This window comes from Taudactylus pleione, unplaced genomic scaffold (assembly GCF_031769625.1).
Source record: "Taudactylus pleione unplaced genomic scaffold, aTauple2 ptg000069l, whole genome shotgun sequence".
Taxonomy (NCBI): Eukaryota; Metazoa; Chordata; class Amphibia; order Anura; family Myobatrachidae; genus Taudactylus; species Taudactylus pleione.
In genome coordinates this window covers 4,116,563-4,141,659 of record NW_028284471.1, presented here as the reverse complement: position 1 = coordinate 4,141,659, position 25,097 = coordinate 4,116,563, and the positions used below count along the sequence as shown (strand labels likewise).

General features: G+C 43.9%; 1 protein-coding gene across 1 annotated transcript; it reads left to right on the top strand.

Annotated features, from left to right (window-relative positions):
* Positions 1-1,652: 1,652 nt before the first annotated feature.
* On the top strand, positions 1,653-18,846 carry PSMF1 (proteasome inhibitor subunit 1). The gene is made up of 7 exons (XM_088467059.1): positions 1,653-1,841; positions 3,516-3,662; positions 9,227-9,309; positions 16,996-17,166; positions 17,252-17,305; positions 17,961-18,107; positions 18,210-18,846. The coding sequence occupies exons 1-7, from the start codon at positions 1,707-1,709 to the stop codon at positions 18,259-18,261; spliced, it is 789 nt and encodes a 262-aa protein (XP_088323185.1). The 5' UTR covers positions 1,653-1,706; the 3' UTR covers positions 18,262-18,846.
* The last annotated feature ends 6,251 nt before the right edge of the window (positions 18,847-25,097 follow it).

Here is a 25,097-nt window from a genome sequence, read left to right as displayed (position 1 = left end):
GTCAAGACCATCGGGCTTGTGACGTAGACCCTGCGGTAGGGTCTCGCTGCCGCAAACCCTGGAGTGATTTTGGCTCTATCAGAGCCAAAATCACTCCCACTGACATCACTACTGATGTCAGTGGGGCCGGCTTCAGATGGTAGGCATTCCCATGGGAACGCCTCCGTCTGGCAGCCACGCCCCCGGCACGCCCACCAAAGGGGGCGTGCTGTCAATCAACATCAACAGCACGCCCCCTTTGGTGCGAGACCCGGAGTGACGGCTGCCCCGTCGCTAGCCGGGTCTTGCGCATGCGCACGACGGAGCTCCCTCCGTCGTGCGCATGCGCAGCAGGGCACCATCGACCCGCTTGCAAGCGTCCTGCGCTTGCGAGCGGGTCTGAATCAGGCCCTGTGTGAGTGGGACAGCCCAATATGTTGGATCCCCCGTTGTGTCGACCGCTGCATATCGCACTGTGTATGGCCGAATTAAGACCTGGAGGTGCGATGTACGACCCCAAGGGTGCGCGCACAATCCCATATCATGCCCATACACGCAGGGCCAGCGCTAGGCTGTGCTGCGCCCAGCGCCTTGTGGAGTTGCCGCCCCTTCCCTCCTCCGCTCCCTCCCCGTGAGCTTAAATATTTCCTCTACCTCCAGGCGGGTGGTGGACGTTTCCTGCGCCCTCCGACCCAGTGGAGACGGACCGGCTTGTCCGTGCCTGGAGCCACTACTACATACACGGTATGATATAGCAGCAATAGCGCACCAATCCGTTGGATCGTCTGCTTTATCGCACCGTGTATGGGCACCTTAAAGGTGCCTACACACTTGGCGATCTGCACACAATCCCACGATGTGTATGATTTCCCTTGAAACTCCTTCCCGGCAGCTCTGCACACGATTTGGTGTTTGAAGTGTCCAATTTTCAAACTATCTATTGTGTATCCAGACTTTTTCCAGTGCATTGTGTCCCAGATTGGCAGATCTGCCCTACAGCACAGCAGATCTGAAGATGCGATGTGCGACCAGCAGGGACACGCATCGCATCGTGAGTGGGGACTCACGATTTGGGCATATTTGACACGATCTGTCCTTCCGATGCGTGTGTAGGCACCTATAAAGTGCGTACACACTAGGCGATCAGGAAAGACAGTACGATTACGACATCGTGATCGTACCGTCGTTCCTGATCCCCTGTAGTGTCTGCACTGAACGATCAGTTGTTCAGTGTAGGCACTGTCCATCATTCCTGAACATGCCAATCTGTCGTTATCGTCAAATTGTGCTGCATGTTCAGGTGATGGACAATGTCGGAAACGACCAGCGGGAGTGCGCATCGCTGGTCGTTTCTGACATAAAAGTGCACGATTTGTGCACGATTACTGAGCTACTGCACGATTACGTGCAGTCGCTCAGTAATATCGCCCAGTGTGTACCCACCATAATGGATGCACTACTTTCAAATCACCTGTAGATGGCGAACCGGATTTGCTACATTTGGAAAGCGCGTTGGTACAGGATAGTCCCATAGAAGGATAACAATCAAACCAATGCGTTGTATGAAATTTAATAAAATAAATAGCTGACACCAGCTATTCCTACATTTACATACGGAGATTGGGCGCCATCTGGTGTTTACTGCATGTGGAACTAATTTCTCTGGCATAGTTTCTGTTCGGTCGCACCCGGAAGTGCTGCGTCAGTGTTAGGTGAATTCCTCAAACATGGCGTCTCCCGGGTTAGAGTTGCTATTCACTCTGGTGTCTCCGGAGATCACTCAGCCTCAGGATGCACTTATCTGCTTCATTCATTGGGAGCTGGTCAGCCGCGGTATGCTCTGCCTGGGCAACTCTGAGGAGGTAACACTGTAGCCCGTCTAATAAGCAAATGTCACTGTGCCCATCACATGTGTCACACCTGTCAGTCCTCCCCTCTGTCCTATGTCTGTGGTTTACACCAAGCAGCCGCCCCTCCCCCATCCTCTGCCTGTGGGTTATAGCTGTCAGTCCTCCCGTCCATCCTATCCATTATGTGTTAGTATTATAGCTGTCTCCCCTTCATCCACTACTTGTGTTTTTCACTTGTTGCTTCCCTATCTGCGCTCAGACCCTTGCTGCACTTTACATGATGTCTCTTTCTGAAGAGGTGGTACATGAATTACTTTAGTGTTTTTAATGCCATAGTCATAGCAATTGTAAGAGACCACTGGTTGTTAAATTCGAATTTATAATAAGCTTTAGCCAAAATAATTTCAATTATATTGAAATGTTGACTTCTGTGAATATGAAAACCAACATCATGGAACAGCTGTGGTAATGATAAAGCAATAAAGTATTTGATACTCACAGCAGAAAGTCAGTGATAAACATGTAAGGTCACTGAAATATACATATGTATACGCATGTGTTGTGAGTCTTCCTTTTTTTATTGTGTTCTAGGAGGTTGTACAGAAATGACTTCCCTATGGGCATAGACGGCCAGATAAAATGTCTGTCAGACCGACAGATATTTTATCTGGTAGCCTGCCAGCCGCAGATGTCACCGGCATACACTGTGAGATTTCTCTCACAGTGTATCAGCCCGACATCCGCGCTCCGCCCCCGGGGGAGGAGACATTTCCCTGTTCCTTCCGTAGGAAGGAACACAGGAAATGTCTGTCTGTCGGCCACGGCTGGGCATACACTGCCCGATGCGGCCGACAGTTTACTGGTAAATATCGCATCAAACGGGCATGCTGGACAATCCGGCATGCCCGACCGAGCAATATTTAACCCTCGGTCGCCTCCCCTCACGCTACAATTATCGGGGCGATCCGCCGATATCAGGCGGATCGCCCCGATAATTGTAGCTGATGCACAATCTGTACAAAGTTATTTGTTGCACAATGTGTAAGCTTCCGTCACTACAGCTCTTGGCATCATTCATAGATGCTGTCTTTCCTGGGTACCAAAGACATCTATAACTTATTATAATGTGCTGTAGTATACTGTATGGAATTACTGGCCTCACAGTATAGCACAGTAGGGTGAAACATGGGGATAATGTCAGATGCCATTATTGCAGCTTTCGGGCAGGATGTGGGAAAAGAGCAGAGGTAGCAGCTGGTGTTAGATTTATGTTATTGCTAGCAAAACATAGAAGTTTCTAATGCAGGGATTGGATGGGAATTTTAACAATCTTAAATGGAGAAATCCTTTATGTAGCTTAAAGTACCAGTTCTCTTTACCCACACGTAATTGAGATTGTCTGTCCTCTATTGGATTATATAGGACCAGCCTACATATAGCTATATAATCGAGTTAGCTTACTCTCTAAATTGTTACGCCGTCTGTGTCCTGATGCATTGCCTTATGCATTACTAATGTCCCCCCTCTATTGGTGCAGATACTACTATTCATATCTTCATGTACACTATGGCATTATGTAAGTCAGGTCTACTTCCTATTCTGTGATTATATACACTTCATTGGTCAGTGTGCAGTCTGTGTGATAGGCTGTTTTGTACTGTTCTTTACAGCTTCTCTCACCCACAGGTTGCAGCTGAGGCGACGGGATCTGAGCGCCTTCCAGATGGCTGGAGTGACAACAAAGAGTTATACACACTTTCCTATGGGTTTGCCAGTTCAAAAGTTCTACTCAGAGCATTAACTGTGGAGGACACCTTGATAGTGAATGCTATGGTAAGATTAGGAGCTTGTCTCATATACCTCTTAACCATCTGAAGTCTGAGCCCACCCTCTGAGCTGCCTAATTGTTGGCTTGCATCCCAGCAGCTGCTGTTGTCTGTCCCTGGCAGCCAGGGCCGCCATCAGGGGGGGACCACCGGGCCTCAAGTCCCGGGCCCGGAGAGAAAGGGGGGCCTGGGTTGCAGCAGTGCTACACCACACCAGCAGACAGGGATGCAGGAAGAATTCATAACAATCAAGCCAGTCTGAGCTCTGCAAGCTGTGATTGACCTGTGGCCGGCATTTGAAATTCCATCAGAGCTGGTGTGTATGAATTCTCCTGGTCTGCCGTTCCTGGCTGCTTGTGCCACTCGGGCCACCATCTCTGAAAAGGAGTCAGCGCAAATACTACCTGGCTGGCTGCACCAGCGCAGCCAGTTGAAAAGAGGTACTCCCTGAACTTGCCCTGTGCTCTCCCCCCTGTTTCAGCCAGCCTTCCCTGTCCACCCCGCTGTTTCAGCCATTCAGTATCCCTATCCTTGGCAGCCAATCCTCAATTGCCTGTGGTCCCTGGAACTTCCTAAATGCTCTGTCCAATGCCACAGATCCATCCAGCAATTGTACCTTATTCCTATGTACTGTGGTATTTCCATAACAATCTACTGTGAAAGTATTTGGTTTTGAATAAGACGAAAGAGAGATATGAACTACATTCTCATGCTGTAACTAATTTTATTGTCTCTTTCCTCCAATGGGGGATACTGGAACCTTGGGGTATAGTGCGTGGTAGAAGAAGCCAGGGCACTTTCAAAATTGGAGCTTGAACAGGCTCCTCTCCTTCCATATACCTGGATGGCTGCCACAGCCTATTCAGTTTTTTTGAGTGCCTGGGAGCCGTGCACTTGTGTAAGGCTGAATCTTCTATGGCAGGAACCTAGACGACTACCGCTTCTAACTGCTTGGGTCTCCGGAGTGTTCCCTTGCCTCAGGCAGAATTCTCTGACCATGCTCCAGAGAAGTGGCATGTAGGAAAGTGGATTATATGCTGCTTTAGCAGGGAAGCCTTGTTAAAGCATGCAGTTTTTCTTTTTATCTGGTCATGGACTCCATAGGTAGTGTGGTGGGCATCCAGGAGCTGGTGGGTAAGGGGTTCTAGTGGCATCACCCTAGGGAGTGTTTCCGCAAGACAGATGAGGCAGTTCAGGGAGCTGGTGTACAGGTGGCCACAGCTGTCCATTGCTAGACCTAGGGAGAGGTGCTTCTTGCTCCATTCCTCCCTATGGATGTGCTTCCTGGTTTTATTGCCCACTATAAAAGGACAAGGCCTTGTTATTCTATGCCGCAGTGTGTGCGGACACAGGGGTTTCCTCTTTTTCTATATAACATTAGTGGTTAACGAGGAAGCTGTGCAATCCAGACAGGGTTCCTCCTAAGATATTTCTTCTTATGGAGATTTTGGGGGTCCCTACAATTGTGACTACGAGTTATCTAGTTATCTTTTGCGAAAGAAGATCCTATCTATTCTGAGCTTTTGATACTGGCAGTATGTCAGTTACTGCATATTCAAAATTATTAGGATCTGGATAGGAGTACCTTTTAATAGAAAGATTGAACAGTTTATTTTCATGCTTTCCCTCAGTTGAATGAAATGTTGGGGGAAGCATGGATTTGTCCAGATAACAAGTCCATGTTGCCAAGAAATTCCAGCTACTTTACAGTTTTCCAGCAATTTAGAGGGTTAAGTGTGCATTTTCTCCAAAGGATAAAGCTCCTATTGTTAGGTTGTCCAAAGTGGTGATGATTCCTATCCTGGGTAGTGCTTCTTTGAAGCACAGCATAAATAGGAAACGTGGAAGCTACATTAAAATCAGTCTTTAAAACAGCTGATGATTCATTAAGGTCTATCCTAGTCTCTTGGGTTAATAAGACAGTGAAAAGTGGGCTGATCAGCTAGAAGAAGGTCTTTGTTCTGGCAGCCCTGACGGTAGATTTATTTTTCACAGTAGAGCACATGAAGGAAGCAACATCCTACCCTGGGTCGGCTGCAATAGATTTAGTTCAAGCCAGGGGTGTAAACCATGGTATGGGGGCCCCATAGCAAAATTTCCTCTTGGGGAGGGGCGCCCCTAGCCCCGTAATACTTACATCCCCCCAGCCCCATAATACTTACATCCCCCCCCAGCCCCATAATACTTACATCCTCCTGAGACCAGCGCGCTGCTCCATCTCTCCTCACTGAAGCTGAGAGAAGGCGTGGCCGTGGTCCAGGGATGTCATTATAGCCACACCTCCTTCCAACTTCTAAGAGAGCGGATGTTATTTTTAATCAGGCACCTGTTGCTAGCCAATCGGAACTCGTGGAGGAGCAGCTGCTGCTGATTGGCTTCTGGTCCACGAGTTTCTATTGGCTCGCGAACGTCTCCTGATTAAAAAAAAGACATTGGCGCTGGCTGTACTTGGCAGGGTGCAGGGGGTTGCTTGCTGGGCCAGCGGGCACCCTAAGCCACCGGGCACCATACCAAACGCACCCCTTGCACCCTCTATAGTTACGCCAGTGGTTCAAGCCCAGATTTCGGATATGGTGGTTATGGCTCATATAGCTCTATGTGACTTTGCTCCTGACAGGTGGATTCAGAGTCAAAGAAGACTCCTTCCATTTACGTTTGGGCAAAATTATTTTTTGACAGGGGGTAAGAGTAATTTTCTGCCCCCTGCTCCAAGGAAGAAAGGTCTATTTTCACGTTTGTTCATACTACTGGGAACAGGTAGAGGTTACACTTTTACAAAGAGAATCATCAGAGAGACACAAAAAGTATTTTACCCATTTGGGAAATGGCCGGGATTAGGATTATGATAAGAATGTGAAGATGTGACGGCGATATTTATCCCAGGGGTAGGCAACTGGGAAGCGTACTAACTCAGGGACTGATTCAGAGATGTACGCTAACTCGATAGGTGGCACACATTTCCGATGTTTCTGGGTCTGTGCATGTTCAGGACCTGTTCTGCAATCTTATTCACAGTCCCTCCTAGCCACAGCATGATTGACATGCTGCAACGTTTGGGAGGAGGGGCAGGGTCATGGCAGGCCACTGTTCTCGGAAGCGGGGGCGTGTTGCCCCGGTATTCCGAAAGGGACGAGGCCAAGGTCTGAGTCTGTGGACGCAGATTTCCTGGCCGTATATGTGATCAGGCAACGGATAGGCTGAGGTAAGCTTCAATTTATGCAGCCTGACCAAAGGAGCAAACGTCGTTTTGGTGGTCTGAGGCAGCCACTTCGGATGCTGCACTCAGATCGCAAATGCAATGCAGTAGGTACCTATTTCCTACAGACACCTCTTGCTGCATTTGCATTTTGTTGGAAGGTATTGAACAGCCGCTTCTTTGCCCTCAGTCAACAAGACATGCATTTAGGGGAGTGGTCTCTAAACCCAGAGATTTTCCTGGAGTTGGTGAACAATTGGGAACAGCTTGTCATAGATATGATGAAACCGCAAGCTAGGCTGTTATTGCGCCCAGAAGGGGAGTTGGTAGATGCCATGATATTTTCTTGGCCTTAAGAGCCGCATACATCTGCCGGCCATTTCCGTGATTGGATCGTAACCGCCAATCCACGATTCAGCAATGCTAATCAGCGACCATCGATGATCGTCGATCCATCCGGGAATCTGTGAAATTTTTCATGTTAAAAGAAATGCGATTTGTTGATCTCATTCATGTTTTGGCCAGGATTGGCCAATCGGGGAATCCAACATGTTGGATTTCACCGATGCCCCGACCCCGGTGTCGCAGATGCCTGGGGGGCCTTTATCCCCTGAATTATCTGTTCGCTCCAGTAGCAGTATTACTCAAGGTCCTTCTAGTTGGTAATATTTGCTAAGTCAGGGGCCGTTGCATCGTACAGGTTTACCACAGCTGACTTTGATGGTGTGATTGTTGAATCTACAATCTTAAGAGCTTCTCAGATGCAGTCATTAAGACTATGGGGCTGATTCAGCATGATTGTTGCATACTGCACATGCGTATAGCATAGTGAGTGACGTCAGGTCAGTGTTTGGGGGTGGTGATGGGAGTGGTTGAAACTCAGGAGTGCCTGTCCGTTTGAACGCTGTTACAGGGGCGTGCATACATTAGCCACTGCAACGGCATACGCAGCTTGTGTACTCACTGCGTGTGACAGGGTTAGCAATTACTGAGTAAGCTCAGACCTGTTGTAATTGTGCGTGAGGGACCAATGTTACTCGATGTTCCCGATGTATACGCAGGAGTGTAAAGTATTACGGATGTGGGAAAGCGGAAGTGGAAATCTCTGTATGCTGGCTTTGGGTGTCTCTATAATAGCTTTGCGATTGCAGTCATTAGCATATTTTCATAGCAGACGTGCGTAATCGCAGCTACGATTGCAATAGCGATCCTTTCTGAATCAGGCTCTGTTATGATCAAGAAAACCAGTTTCAACAAGGAATCATCACTGGGTATGGAAAACATACATTTCCTGGTGTGAGAAGAGAAAAATTTCCTGCTTTAACTTTTAGGGGGTGTGTTCACATAGTACCTCTGTGTGCATCTGGTGGTTCTTTGGGATCTGAAGAAGTTTCTCAGATCGTTGCAAAACATGTTCGATAAAGTGGATTTAAAATTCCTGACTTAGAAAATTGTGTTCCTTCTGGTCATTGCTACAGCGAGACAGAAGTCGGAGCTCTGTCCTGGAAATCATTCTTTCTCATTTTCCATGAGGATAGGCCAGCCCTGAGGACTAAACCTTTCTTTGTTCCCAAGGTAGTTTCTAGATTTCATTAAACTGAAGAAATTGTAGTCCCAGCCTAGGGGTGGAGGAAAGTGCAGTGCACCTAATAAATGTACAGTAGTTAGAGTCCTCAGGATTTATTTCCACAGAAAGAAAGAGGTTTCCTGGGGAGATAACCTCTTTATTTTGTGTGGGTCATCTAAGAGAGGCTGGCCAGCCTCCAAGCAGACCATTGCAAGGTGGATAACTGATGTTATTCGCCAGACTTATATAGGTGCAGGCCTTTCTGCTCCAGATAAACTCAAGGCACATTCTGTCAGATCAGTAGGGGCCCTGTGGGCTGTGAGGCATGGCATCTTGGTGGTACAGTTATGCATGGGGCCACCTGGTGTTCCTTGAATTTCTTTGCAAGAGTATTCAATGGGTGGAAGCGGCTCTGCACTGCCCAATAGTGCTTCCACGTTTAGGGACTCTCGTACATTCCACTGTCTTCTATCGGAGGAAAACTGAATATTTTATTGAAATCGCTTCCTCTGACTCCATGGGGCATACTGGACGCTCTTCCTTGCACTATGAGTTAAGTTTTTTCTATTTTTTGGTACTATTTTTCTCCTCTCCCTCATATACTTTGTTCTCTCTATTTGGGCTTTGTTACAGCAAGGCTGAATAGGCTGTGGCAGCCGTTGGAGTATATAGATGGGGAGGCGTCTATCCAAATGCCAAATTTGAGTTTCCAGGCTCCTCTCACCACTGTACCCCAAGTTTCCAGTATTCCCAATGGAGTCAGAAAAAAGTAATTTAAGTAAAAAATCCTGATGTTTTCTCCATACAGGATCTTAAGACTGAGAAGCTTTCAGACCTGACCTTGAATGTGAATGATTTCATATACAAAGACCACCTGCAGCAGTTTCACAGGTTAGGATACATGTTTCATGTTTTGTTGTTGCCATTCACCCTCCCGTGCTTTTCTGTATTTGAAGTTGGAGAAATAAATCCAACAAATGCAAAACTTGTGAAAGGTTAATACAGAGAAATTCATATCAGCTGCTTCTATATGAAAATGCATCTTGTTAATTAAATAAAAAATAAGAAAATAGTTGAACTTATTGTGTATGTTGGCGTACTCTTGCTCTAGGCAGCATTGTGTGGGCTGAATAAACATTGATTAGAATGGCATATTTGAGGTACTTTAGAGTACCTCTCTTCTCAGCTGAAGCTATAGTCTTCATGCCTCAGTAATGTCACTGGCTCCTAGTGATATAATATGCTGCATACTTTATAATATGGACTAAGGCCACTCTATAGGTGATCCATACATGAGCAGAACTACTTAAACTTTTACTTTTATTATAAGCCCACTAAACAAATAGCAATGAATATATTCTACATGACCTCTCATTTCTATGTTTCTTATAAAGAAGTGTAAAGGGCCCTCCAGGGTGCGTGAATGTGGCTCAGGTCACTCCAACTATAACACATTAATAGATGGAGACAATGGCCCTCATTCAGAGCCGTTCGCTATTTGCGGTCGTTCGTTCAAAAACAAGGGGTGGCTATTCAAATGATCCGTTCGCAAATTGCAGTCTGTTCACACCTCTAAGTCTGAACGAGCGAGCAAAACATACGCTCGTTTATTTGTTAAAAACGCCCCCTGGCCGCTCGCACCATACGTCATGTCCGCTATTTATTAGATTAATCGAGTACATCGAGCAGCGTATGAACTGCTCGCTATTCTTGTGGTTGGTGTTTGCTACCACAAATTTGCGAGCAGTTCTGGCTATAAAATAACCCAGTGACGTGGTCAATGACGCTGCTGTATTAATTATGCACACCCATAATACGCCCGTTTTGACCTTTAAGCACGCCTGCGTTCGGATCTCCACTCCCCATTTTCAAGCACCTTCCCCTGTTACCACCCACATACGCCTCATTCTGTCACTCAAAATAGCAGGCACTCGCTATATAGCGTACAAACGATTTTTGGCCGCACTGACTGGTTCGCGCATGCGTACTAAAAACCGTACGCATGCGCAGATGTGCAAACATCGCTCGGAACGAGCGTACTGCCGCTAACGAGCGGCTCTGAATGAGGGCCAATAGTCCTTAAAGTATCCCAATGACCTAATGGCGGGCATTTATAAGACTGCTATTTTAATTCTTATACATGTAACTGAAATTTATAATAAATAATTATCTTTTTTTTTTTTTTTTTTTACCAATTATATTTTTATTAGATACCGTAAATAAATTGAAATATTATAATAATCTCAACAATAACATATACAAAAAAATAAAATAAAATAATATTTAAAAACACAATAAAATAAAAGGAGGGGGACAAAAGAAAAAGAGTAAATAGCTAAATTTTTGATACTACACACTCAGAAAATACATACAAATATCACATTTTCAAAACGGTATTGTATAACCCAGTTCTATATCGACAAAACAATACACTTTTGGAACTCAAGAGACAATATAATTGGAAGGAGAAGGAGAATGTAGTATTCCAATATCAGTTGGGCCAGGTCTCAAGGGATTTCCTCCCAGACTATCCCTATATTCTTTCCATTTAAACCACAGCATATGGGGCGAAGAGACCGCAGTAGAATAGTTACTGTCCGCTGTCTCAAAATCACAATGGCAATTTACTTTATTTATTATATGACCTAAGCTGGGCACACAGTCTGTTCTCCACAATTGAGCAATAGCAGCTTTTGCAGAAATCAGAATGTGCCCCAATATATATCTATCTCCCTTTGATAAGTTCCCCGGGAAAAAATGAAACAGAGCAATAACCGGGTCCAGTGGTATCCCCACTCCCGCAATGTCCCCAATCAAGGTGAACACTTCGACCCAAATAGGTCTCAGTAGAGGGCATGACCAAAATACATGGAAGATACTGCCCACTTCTCCACACTTTCTCCAGCAAAATTTAGAAATGGATGGCCAAATCTTATGTTGTTTCTCAGGGGTGAAATATGATCTATGGAGCAATTTTAAGAACATTTCTGAGTGATTCATACAACGGGACATCTTATAGCAGGTTCGAAAAACCATTTCCCAATCTTCCTTTTCCAATGTTCTTGACCAATCCTTCTCCCATTTTTGTAATGATGTGAATTTGTTTGGTCTATTCTCCGTTATTAGCTGTTGATACCACCATGTAATGCCACCTTTTTGAGTAGAGGACTGGAATTGTTTTAGTATATACCCAGGTAAGGAACTGTGTTGGAGATTGAGGGAGGGTAGGCTCTGAACCCAATGCCGCATCTGCAAGTATTTAAAAAAATCCTGTTTCGGGAGACTGAACTTACTCTGAAGCTCAGAAAAGGAGATAACTTTTCCACCCGACATCATATCCCCCAATGAATTAATTCCTGCAGCATTCCAAGACTCCACCTGTAGGTTTCCAATTAGTCTAGCTATACAAGATAATGAGAGAGCAGTTGTCGGTAAGGAAACATCTTCACGCTTAATAACGAATCTATTCCATGCCTGTATTGTGGCACCAACTGAACCAGAGTGCCTGGAACTTGGGGGCTCTGCGGCGACCGGAAGCCATAACAAATCTGGGAGAGCTAGGGGTTTAACGGCCTCCGATTCCCACGCAACCCAAGGTTTAATGTTATCCTCCATAAACCAATCTCTCGCCTGATTTATCAAACAAGCATACTGGTATTTCTCTATATCTGGGAATGCAACTCCTCCTTCAAGTTTAGGTAAAGAGAGAGTTGCTCTTGCTATTTTCGGCCTACCCCCTTTCCAGATGTATCGGCCTATGGCTTTGTTAAATTTATTGCACATAGGTTTAGGAAGAACTCTGGGAATAGTACGAAACAGATACAGCAGTTTTGGCAGTAGCACCATTTTAAAGGCAGCTATTCTGCCCAGCCAGGATACTTCATGTAGCATCCAGTCTTTCAAGGCCACTTCAAAATTGGCCAGTAGAGGGGCATAATTGCATTCAATTATATCTTTGGTTCTAGTCAGGCGCACTCCTAAATATTTCAGGGAACATGATACCCATGAATAGTTAAAGGATGATTTTAAAAATTCTAATGTGTCCGTGGGGATATTTATTGGGAGGGCTTCGGATTTATTAGAATTAAGCTTATATAATGAGACCCTTGAATAAGCATCCAGCAGATGGTGTAGAGCAGGGAGGGAGTCTCGGGGATTATACAGACTAATCAAAACATCATCCGCAAATAGACAAATTTTGTGGCTAGTATTCCCCAGCTTAGGGCCCTGAATTTCATGTGACCCTCTGATTTTTTCAGCCAGAGGCTCAATTGCTAGCGCGAAAATTAATGGGGAGAGAGGACACCCCTGACGGGTGCCATTAGAGATGTTAAAATTAGAGGAAAGGCAACCGTTTACATATACCCTAGCTGAGGGGACCGTGTACAATGCCAGAATGGAATCTACAATTAATCCCTGAAACCCAAATTTCGTAAAAACCTCCCGGAGGTAGCCCCAGTGTAGTCTGTCGAAGGCCTTTTCCGCGTCTAATGATAAGAGTAGTAGTTGTTTTTGAGCCTTCTCACAATGTTCTATAATATTAAAGGCTCGTCTAGTGTTATCAGGTGATTGGCGACCCATAACAAAACCCACCTGGTCTGCATTAATTAAAGATGGTAGCAGTGGGTTGAGTCTTAAAGCTATTAATTTGGCGAAGAGCTTAATATCAGCATTTAGTAGAGCAATGGGCCTATAATTCTGAACCTCAGTGGTGGGTTTGCCTGGTTTATGAATGGCTATAATCTGGGCTTCTAGCATTTCTTTGGGAAATATTCCTGACTTGGTAGCTTCATTAAACACTAGTAAAAGTACCGGCGCCAAATCCGCCTTGTAAACCTTATAAAAATTAGAGGGATATCCATCAGGACCAGGGGCTTTATCTAAGGGCATGAGATCTATAGCTTTCTCAACCTCTTCTATGGTCCACGGAGCATTAAGAGTTTCACATGTGGCCGAGTCTAGGACAGGGAGATCTACATCCCTGAGGAACTCTTTAATTCCCTCTAAGCTTGGTTGAGGAGTTAAAGGATCCTCCCGTAGATTATATAATTTAGCATAATACTCAGCAAAGGAGTTTGCTATTTTAAACGGATCGATCACCCTACCCCCTTTCGATTTATTAATCGAATATATCTTTTCTCTAGCCCGCTTTCCTCTTAACTTACGGGCAAGTAATCTCGATGCACGGTTTCCAAATACATAAAACTTCTGATTCAAACGGGCAAGGTTCCTATGCACCTCCTGTAGTAAAAAGACATTAAGTTGCTTGCGTGCCCCAGCTAACTCTTTATATATGGTTTTATTTGCTGGGTCCGCTTTATGAGCTGTTTCTAGTGAGTTAACAACCTCTTCTAAGTTTGCCCATTTTAATCTATATTCTCGTTTAAACTTGGCGGCAATTTGTATTGCAGAGCCCCGAACAACAGCCTTCAAGGTGCACCAAAAATTAAAGACAGAGGTCTCATCTGGTTTGTTATTGATTAAGTATTCCGATAAGGACTTCTGAATATGTTGTTGAGCCTCTGGCTGAGCAAACATATGTTTACCTAATCTCCACGGGCCAGGGATATGTTGTCTATGTGCAATGTCCCATGAAAAGAAAATAGGGGAATGATCAGACCATGCCATAGGCATAATATCTATTTTTTTAATAGAAGATAGCGTAAATTTATCAGCTAGTACTAAGTCTATTCTTGAGTACGAGCCATGAACATGTGAGAAAAATGAGAAATCTCTATCTGCTGGATGTTTAATTCTCCAAATGTCATATAGCTCATACTCTGCAAGGAGCTGTCGGAATCCTCTAGAACACTCGGTAGACTGCCGATTCCTGGGCAAACTTTTACTGGACCTATCTAACAAGGGGTCGGGCACAAGGTTAAAGTCTCCCATAATAATAATGGCACCTTTACTGTATTTCTGGAGAAAAGCACAAAATTTCCTACAAAAATTCAATTGACGTGTATTGGGGGCATATAGGGACGCTATGGTAACCTCCTTACCCTCTAATTGACCCACCAGCACTAAATATCTCCCTCCCGGGTCAGAATATTGTTTGTTCAGTACAAATGAACAATGTTTTGAGATAAGGATTGCTACTCCAGCTTTCTTAGATGGACCGCTAGCCATATAGCAAAGGGGAAATCTATCATTATTAAACGCTGGTGGAGAGGAGATGCAAAAATGTGTCTCCTGAACTGCTACAATTTGAGCCTTTAATTTATGGAAATGATTTAAAGCGAGCCTTCTCTTATGCGGTGAATTAAGCCCTTTGGCATTAATTGATATCAGATTAACCATAATAAAGTATTATGAGATAGTTGAAAACCAGTGGGAATTTGTAACCCCTGAGCTGTGTATAGCGACAATTTGAATCAGTACATCTTGGCCTACTACAATCAAATAATAAAAAAACAAAAGGGGGAAGAAAAAATAAATGAATAAATAAAAAACAGAAAAATAAAAACACAATGATAAAAATTAAATAACAACAAAAAGATAAACTAACTGAAATGCCCTCACTTGAGGTCAGAGACGGTTGCCTAACCATGGCAACACGATTGGGGTACATGGGAAATTAAACACATGTCATACACCACCTTAAACAACATTAGGAATACAAGGTCATAACTATAACCTAGATCAGCGGAACTTCTAGACCTGAGATAAGATAACTTGAATTTCTCCCCAGCCTACAAAGGAACCCATTTAGACACTATGACCAACATAATAACAAAGAATCTAACTCAATATTACAGTCTTACGGTTCTTGAGACTAATCAACTCTACCATATAGGCATGGGGAAAAAACAAAGTTATTCGAAATCATTACGATTCAGCAGTCGACCAGTCCTTCTGAATATGGCGAAGAGGAGAGCATCTAGAAGAGGACACTTCTACCTTCATCTCTGAAAGAAATTTCTCACCCTCTTCAATAGAGGAAATGGTGGTCAAGGAGCCATTGCGTGAGATGAGGAGTTTAGTAGGAAAGCCCCATCTGTAAAGAATATCAGCTTTTCGAAGGGCAGAAGTGATAGGTTGAAGTGAACGTCTCTTTAGTAGAGTAGCCTGCGATAGATCTCCATATAATTGCAACTGGCCCATAACAGCGGCCGTTTCCTCCGATGGACGAGAAGCTTTCAACAGAGCCTCTTTAATATGGAAGAAGTGCATACACATGAGGACATCTCTTGATGCGTTCTCTGGTGCCCTTTTGGCTTTGGGGAGCCTATGAATACGGTCGATCAAAAGATCAGTAGATTTCGCAGAAGGAAGAAGCTTTTGAAACAGAGACATTGTGTAATCGTGGAGGCTGCTATTGGATATATTCTCAGGAACGCCTCGTAGCTTTAGATTATTTCGGCGTGAACGGTCCTCCAAGTCACACACTTTATCTTTGAGTGATGCTATTTCATTCTGCATTGCTTCATGCATTGTGATGAGATCGTTATGTGACCCCACCACTTCACCCATTTTCGTCTCCAAATCATCCGTACGACCTCCAAGATCATCTATGGAGTGTTGACAAGACTGAAGAGTAGCCCGAAATTCAGCTGCAACTTCATTTTTAAATTGTGAGAGGAGTTTTTTCATTGTACCCACTGTAAGAACTTCTCCATCCTCTGAAGTATCCTGAGAGGGGCCCGGAGGTGTCGCCCCTTCGCTTTGTGCAGGTTGAGATATAGCGGACCCCTTTCGTGCTGCAGACTCATCAACAGCCTTTGATTTAGGAGATTGAGATGAGGCTTTGAAGAAAGAAATTTGAGAGACAGGTTTCTCGACTCTCGGCTTCTTAGGCGCCATGTATGATATTAAGATTGTTGCAGAATAGAAATATGAATTAGCACAGACACACCAACATGTAATGACTTCAATATGCTGAACTGATCTCAGGTCTTACTATAGGCGGTATTGAACATGTGTTAAAGTGAAGTAGCGACTACATCTCACTGAGTTCAGAATATACTTGCAGAGTAATTACTGATAGATTTGCTCAAATAAAATAAAATTGGCTGTGCTTAAGCAGAAGAGTCAGCCTGAATACTTTCCAAAATGGCCACCGGACCTTTATAGAGATCTCATTTCAGGCCTGGCTGTGCTGGGGAAAATCTGCCCCTGACTCTTGGATGTCAGGACTGGGGGAAAGGCAGGAGGGGAGCAATCTCAAGCCAGTTTATATCAGGCAGCCTAAGCCACCTACTCACACCAGCAGGACAGCGCAGATGACAGATGCAGGCTGAGTGCAGGACGCCCAGCTACAAATACAGCCGACTCCTGGGGCCTGTTAATCCTCCTTCTAGAGGGTAAGGTGAGCACCAGCAGTCCCTCAAAGAGATCTCCGGATAATGCGGGGCAGGAGAAAGAGGATAAATAATTATCTTAAGTAGCATGCATACTTCCAGTGCCATTTTGTTCTTATTACACCTGTTCTAGTCAGGTTGGTGACCTATAGAAGCAGCACCCTGAGATTTGCACACCTATGCTACTGATTTATACTAATTTATTTAAAATAAACTCTTTTGGTAACATGTTTATTTGAAGTCTTCCTACAAATACATTTATGCCCCCTTTGCACAGTGTCTATAAAAATCCAGAGGCGCTGAAGCAGCGGTTAGAAAGTGAGATCATCTCCTCTCTGCTTGGCGCTAAGGAGAAGAGTCCGAAGCCTGAGAGAGAACGGACAAGGGATGCTGATCCTGATCCTCTAAGGGTTCCCTTCAGGTCTCCTGCATCAAATCAATCTACCTGGTGGGTGCTTCTTACAGCCCTTCTTATTTTTTCATTACATGATACCCAACATGGCATTCATATCTGTCTTGCTTCTCCTGTCTAGGACAGACCCCTCTGGACATTTTCCATATGGCGCAGCAGATTTGGATCCCTTAGGGTTAGTAGTTGCAGATCTGTCCGGAGTGTACAATATGTAAAGTAGGTGAAAACCATGAAAGATGAGCTCATTACTGTTAATTGTATTACAAAATCATGATAATAGCCATAACCAGTGGTGGCTTCAGAGGTGGGGCTGCAGCGCATTCCTAGAAACAAAGAGAGGAGCCACACGGACTGCTAGTGAGACCCGTCCGGAGATGTTTGGCAGCGTTTGGGTGGCAGTTGATGTGGCTTCTCTATTTGACACCTCTGGCCATAACTTTTTGAAGAAATACCATTGTGCCTCAAGCATATTTGTATGATGGGTTTATAGACTCTTTTGAATAGAATTGGTGCTAAATCATATTTCCATGCCCATACCTTACTATAAATCTGGATAAAAAAAAAATCACCATACAGCCTTTTCATTGCCTCTTTTGGAGCTTTACTTACTACTTTCTTGTGATTTTGGTTATGCCCAAAATGTAAAAGGGCAATGATTTTACTAGCAAAACACAGTTAGTAAAAGCATTGCCCTTTTTAAATTTTGGACATAAATATGATGAGAAGCACCGGGTTTTAGAACCCGAAACACTTATAAAATATATACACATCAAGGGATGTATTTACTAACAAAGTATATACTGTGCATGTGATTTATTTTTTTCCTGCAGGGGGCGCTCTGGAGGTATGATTATGGATCCCTTTCATGCAGGACGTACAAGACCCAGACCTAACCCTTTGACTGGGCTTCCTCCAGGAGCCGTGCCACCAGGTGCCAGGTTTGACCCCTTTGGTCCTTTAGGTTCTGGACGTCCTGGGTACGTTTTTATTAAACACTGCCTACAGTATGTTGTGTAATGGGGCACTTTATAGAGGAGCAGAATGAGTGATTAACCTGCCTCTGTCTTTTCCTTTTCCAGCCCTGATCCAGATCATCTTCCTCCACCGGGGTATGACGACATGTTTATGTGATGCTGAGCAACCTGCTTTTGCATTTGATCTTTTTCCCATTGCCCTGTCTCCCTATTACTAATAAATCAGGGGCCAATACAGAATGCATGAGGACAATTTACTGCCCTCTGGTTTTAGTTGTCAGTGCATTAAAATCGGACTTTTGTTGTAAGGGTAAGTAAACCAGGAGAAAGCTTATACTGAAATACGACCATTTTCCTGAAAATCTGCCATTATTATTCTTCCCAAGGGTTAACATCATGTCTGTATATATTGATATAAAAAAAAACACTTGCATCAGCAACATTTTGTTCTTCCATCTTTATTATAAACCAGTTCAAGACACAATGTAATGGAATCCTTGGCTTATTTATGTGATGAATGATGCTGACATAGTGAGTGCAGACTTTGTGTATGTAGTTTAAATATTCTGTAAGTGATAATGAACTATTAATACCATATCCAGATGCTGTCCTACTTATGAGGCTCTCAATATTCTTCCCACCTGTTATGGCTCTGTTTCTACACATCCTAGCCAGCACCTCTGGCTTTGATTGCAATTTGTGAACTTTTAAATAAAAAAAAATAAAAAACGTTTACAGAAATCTACAATAAACACTGTGTGTTTTTTATACAACATTGTAATCGGTGCAACAGCTTTTGGTCTACATGAGGTACGACCTATACATTATTAAGTAATCAACTACAATCGAGTGAATATAATCTTTCCAGAGTGTCAAGCTTTCTGTATCACAAATATTTAAATGCTACCACAAGCTTCTGCATTCATAATACACAAGCTATGCTTATATGCGTATTAGGTCCTGTAAAGAATATGTATATAAATGTCAGATGTGGTCATAAGGAAAACTTGTGCACTAAAGCTGGCCATACACCTTGAGATTATCTATCCAACTAGTTGGAAAGAAAAGGTGTATGGCCAGATTAACCGTTAACTATTAGGGGTATATTTACTGAAGTGCGACTTTTTAGAAGTAGCGATGTTGCCCATAGCAACCAATCAGATTCTAGCTATTAAGTAGAATCTGATTAGTTGCTATGGGCAACATCTCCACGACTAAAAACCCTCAGTGAGTAAATATACTCCTTACTGATATTACAAATACCCAGGGTATCCATGACCTGTGTAAAAGAATAAACATCGTTACCATCGACACACATCAAGCAGTCACACAGCATGTACTGCAAGTCTGACCAGCTGTAACAACTGCGGCTCTCCTTGCACGCAGGGAGCTCTCATCCTGTGAATGCAATCGCAATAGCTAATTTATGCACGCCCATAAAACTGCGTTTAAACGGTGAGCCACGCCTGTGTTTACCTAAACACCCCCCCATTGCCTCCCCCAAATGCTGACCACATGACACTCACTTTGCGGATGGATCATCTTTGCGTATGTAACCGCAAAGCAAATCGCAACGCGTGTGCAGTGTGAATTACACGCATGCACAATGGCAAATAATCCCTCGATTTGCCTAAATATCGGCATCGAGTCCGCTGCTGAATCAGGCCCTATGTGTGATATAGTTCATGAAGAAATTTAGGGGGTCATTCAGACCCGCTCGCGAGCGGCAGTACGCTCGCAAGCGGGTCGATGTTCCCCACTGCGCATGCGCACGACGGAGGGAGCTCCGTCGTGCGCATGCGCGAGACCTGGGGAGCGACGGGCTTTCCATCGCTCCGGGTCTCGCACCAAAGGGGGCGTGTTGTCGATGTTGATTGACAGCACGTCCCCTTTGGTGGGCGTGCCTGCCAGATGGAGGCGTTCCCATGGGAACGCCTACCGTCTGAAGCCGGCCCCACTGACATCACTAGTGATGTCAGTGGGAGTGATTTTGGCTCTGATAGAGCCAAAATCACTCCAGGGCTTGTGGCAGGGAGACCCTACCGCAGGGTCTCCGTCGCAAGTCCGATGATCGCGATGGTCAAGACCATCGCGACCATCATCATGGACGCTCGCTATAGCTGTGGGTGACCCACAGCTATACGAGCGTCCAGGAGGTCGCTCCATTTTCATAGAGGAGGGCCCTGATTCAGAGCGAGCGCTCTGGTCAGAGCGTTCAGCTCTGAATCAGGCCCTTAGTGTGTGACTACAGATAGCAACAAACTTTGAAGGATCAAATCAGCACATATCTATAATTTTAGTATGACCATTGCCGAAGCATCAGTGTTTTGTCTATTGGTCCTACCTTCCACCAGAATTCTAATTGGTTATGTACCAAATCCATGTTTTAGGATTCAACATAAAAAAAAATATTCTTCTGATTAAAACTTTGGCCCTCATTCAGAGCCGTACGCTCTGAGCAGAGCGCACGCTCTGAATGAGGGCCGCCCTCCATAATTATGGAGCGTCATCCTGGACGCTCGTATAGCTGTGGGTCACCACCCACAGCCTATACGAGCGTGCAGTTTGATGGCCGCGATGGTCGTGACCATCGCGACCATCGAAACTGCGAGCCGGAGCCTGCGGTTGAGGTTTTCAACCGCAAGCCCCGGAGTGATTTTGGCTCTATCAGAGCCAAAATCACTCCCACTGACATCACTAGTGATGTCAGTGGGCCGGCTTCTGATGGTAGGTGTTCCCGTGGGAATGCCCCCGTCAGGGAGGCACGCCCCGGCACGCCCACCAAAGGGGGCGTGCTGTCAATCAACATCGACAGCACGCCCCCTTTGATCAGACACAACGAGCGAAGGAAAGTCCTTCTGAATCAGGCCTTTGTCAGTATACCGAACTGATGCTGGCTAATTTGCATATCATGAAGAGCCGAAATCCTAAATGATACCATTATGCTTCTATTAGCTATAACAAAAATTGTAGGGCAATCAGGACCTGACTGAAGCTAAATCTTGTTAAAAAGTTTTGGTCATGTGGTACATTTCTATTACCGCAAATGCACCGCATTCTTTGCCTCCTGCATGAGTTGGTAACTGTCACAATTGGAGTTTTACATGCTTGTAGGTGATAAATCCTGATGGTTGGGGTAGTGCTATATAGGAGCTGATGTCATAAAGGATGACTGAGGGAGAAGAACAGAGGTAACTTGGTAAGAGTGTAGATTTTATAACTGTGCTAGTTTGATGTGAGGAGTAGTCCTGTTTTCCCATTAAGGAAGCCACATATCCCTGGGATTATGCCTACACATCAAAACAGTCACATATTCTACACTCTTTACCATGTTATCTCTACTCGTCTAGATCACTCTATGTGCTGGTCAGTTCTAGTACAACACTACCCTGACCTCATGTTCAATCCCTTACAGAAGCGCTACACGATTTACAGACAGCTAAATATAATTTTATTTAAGGGTCATTTGCAGTACATACACATAGATTCAATTAGGTAAACTTTGCAGCTAATTACCCACGCCGGCTGATTATAATTAGCAGGGTTTACCCCGCACATTAAGACCCAGCATTTGACTTTTCCTCACAGCTTTAGGAGCTGCAAGGAAAAGTCAGCGATAAAATGAACACAGATAAGGGTTTAATGCACGGTGAAAGCCTTTGATTGCACAGTTTACGTGGACTCATTGAGTTTGTGCATGTTAACCCAATGTTTACCTCGCGGGTAAAAGGCTAATTGATTGAATAGCTATTCCCCGCACAGTGCGATCAATTAGATGTGGGGCATATCAGGCTGCTTATTGAATTCTCCCTATACTCTTGTTATCTAGCCCTGCAGCACGCTACTTTATATGACACACGGCTGCTGTAGAACTACACATCCCAGCATGCCCTGCCACAGTTTTGGTGTTCGGGCATGTTAAAACTGTGGCCGGGCATGCTGGGATGTGTAGTTCCACAACAGCTGAAGTGCCATGCGTTGCCTAGCTCGCTAGTGCCCCTGTTTCTGCCCTGGCTGTTCTGTTTTGTTATCCTCTGGATTAACACATTTAGAATTTCTGAAGAGTTTAACTTGATAGAGCTGTAATAGACTTTTTTCAACCGCATTAACTGAGCGATGTGTACTGGTACGATGTTGGGCTGACATATCGTATCACGGGTACACACTAGAACTATGTAATGAACGACGGAAGAATCACTCGTTCCATCTTTCATTGCCTGCAACGGGGCGATATCGTCTGGTTGGACGTGTAGCCCGACCGATCAGACGATATCGCATGCGACCGCGGGAGTGCGCATATTAGCCGTAAACACTGAGCGATGCAGCCGATATGTCATTCAGATTTGGCTGGCAACTACATATCGTGCCGACATCGTCTCAGTGTGTACCCAGCTTACATGTCACTATCGTATAACTTTATTACATTGGTACTTTCTTGTATAAAATGCATTTGGTTGGTGGAGAGAGAGCTCTATTGAAAGTATAGACTGAAGCCCAACCCCGGCCATTTTAGAAGGCATAAAAAAAGTCAAATGCATTTGTGGGAGAAAAAAAAAGGACCAGGAACACCCTAAGAACTTAATTTCAATATCTCACCCTCCAAAATGAAATTTCATTTTTGCCTGTGTCTGTCACAATCTGCACAATGTTGAACCCCAGGAGATATTGTCATTATTACAATTGGAATCTTAATGGAAATTTTTATAAAAATGGGTCTATTACTCCTCCAAACGGCATCTGCTGAAAGAGCCACAGATCTGAATTTTCACTAATGACCTTAAAGTATTGCCTAGGGAAGTTCACATGGTAAGTTCATTGTAAGCCGGACTGACTCGCAGGTATTGACAATATGTCACAGCCCCAGAATTATGTCAGTCCCAGAAAAACATTGTATGAAAACCTGTTTTAATGCACCCTTTATAGTGGTGGACTACTTTTGTTATGGCTCAGTTTTTACACTATTATTTTCTACTTATCCATTATAAATTATTGCTTAAATTTGCCCATCTCTCACATAAATACACACACATGGAATCTGATGACAGAGAAGACCCACATGGCCCATACTGTCTTCCCATTGTATTCCTAACAACCTGAAACACAATTTGATCCCTTTTTGTTTTCTCCCAGATTTACGATAACCTTATGGCTATGCCAATCATGTTTAAGTCCCCCTATTATATTAGCCTCTACAAGCTCAGGTGGGATAGTCTCCAAACAATCTACTAACATTTCAGTAAAGTAACTATTCCTATGTTTTCCTAAACCTGATATCCTCCACTCTTTATGCATGTTCTAATACAATAATAATAATGCTTTGCTCCTGTAACTTGTTAAAATATTTTATATAATATATGCGCAGCTCTGTATGGTTCACCTAGTATTACTTGTCAGTCCTTCATTTAAAAAGCATGTTGGGACTTGTAGTTCCACAACTGGAGAGTTACAGATAGTCCAAGCTAATTCAAATAAGTGTTCCCACCTCTTTGTTATTTTTTGTGGCCCATTATCATCAAATATGTTGCGCAAGGTCTTATTTCATTGGTCCCTGGATATGCTATGGTGTAGCATTTGGCGACAATTGGCAGCAGTGTTAGTAACCATTTGCTGTGCAGCAATAGCAATATCATGCAAAATAATCAGAAATACTTGTTCCATGTCTGTGTTAAGTTGTGATAGACCAGTAATGCAATTACTGGGGACCAAATGTAACATGCTCTCACATTGCAGTTTATGGTGCAGGCATAAACAAGCCAATAGATGTGCACCTTGCAGAGAATGGTTATGTAACCTAGTTGCATTGTGCCATACATGTTCCTACAGCCACTTAGGGGAATACTTTAATATCGATTTAAAATCGATCAACGATCAACATTGATGTTACTAACACAATTTTTATTTTTTTTTAAGTATTAGTAAATGTGTGATTTAGCCCCAGAAACATCGATGTTGATAGATTTTGATTGGTTTGTAATCGATGAAAATCAATTTTAAATCTATTCTAATATATCTTTTCTTCGTTGTTCAGTACCACCACCCAGTTTGTCGGTCTGATTTGGAATTATGAGCAACTGTGACCACAAAAATCTGCTCTGCCACACTGCACACGCACAATAAATACTTGCGTCACCCTACATCTGGAGGCAGATTGCGTGTTGGCAAGTAGACTGGAAGTTATGGCTTCATCCCCAGATACGCCTTTTTAATGCATCTATTGCTGCTCTCTTAGCCTTTGAGTAATGAACCCACATCACCTTCCCCTAAAGATAAGTAAGCCGCACCAGTGCTGTAACCTTGGGTGATTACTTCTACAGTAGAGAGACAACGGACGGGTCCGAAGCCATTAAAAATAAGAAACCATAAGTGAACTATGCTACTTGCTCCATGCGGTGACACAATGCAAATGAATGAAGGATCAAAAAGAAGCAAGTAGTGTCATTCTCATGTTTTTTTCTTAATTCTTTTTAATCCCTTGGTCTACTTGAGGAAAGCAGGTTTCCTATGGATTTAGGAATAGAATACAGACGTAAACAAGAGCTTTGAGTGAGTGTTTATTTTAATTAAAACTGATCTGTTTTTTTTCCAGTTTAGTTTTGAGTCACTACATGTTCCAGCAGACCCTTGCTACCAGGGCATTCTGATGCTTGTAGGACCACAAGTCCTAGCATGCTCTGACAGCCTAGGCATGCTGCCACTTGTAGTTTTTAAGCACTGATACTTGTTACATATTTTGAGGGGAGGTGTTTATTTTATTTTTTTGTAATTTATTTAGTTTTAAATAAAATTACAGCAGGTATTTTTTCAGATAGTCATCAAGTTGATGAAGATGGCCGTATCTTTACACCCGCGCCTCAAGATATACTCAGAATCTGTTTTACCGTAGCCACATATGTACCCTCTATTTTGAGTTGCATGTTTCTTAAGAAGTACAATTCACAATACAGGTGTATGGCCATAATTTTGCAGCTGCAGTTTTCCAAATACGTTCGATAT

Excerpts from the sequence above, each read along its gene's own strand:
- PSMF1 (XM_088467059.1), top strand. The coding sequence starts at position 1,707 with ATGGCGTCTCCCGGGTTAGAGTTGCTATTCACTCTGGTGTCTCCGGAG. Across the intron at positions 9,310-16,995 it reads CACCTGCAGCAGTTTCACAG|TGTCTATAAAAATCCAGAGG; the intron begins GTTAGGATACAT and ends CCCTTTGCACAG. Across the intron at positions 17,167-17,251 it reads GCATCAAATCAATCTACCTG|GACAGACCCCTCTGGACATT; the intron begins GTGGGTGCTTCT and ends TCTCCTGTCTAG.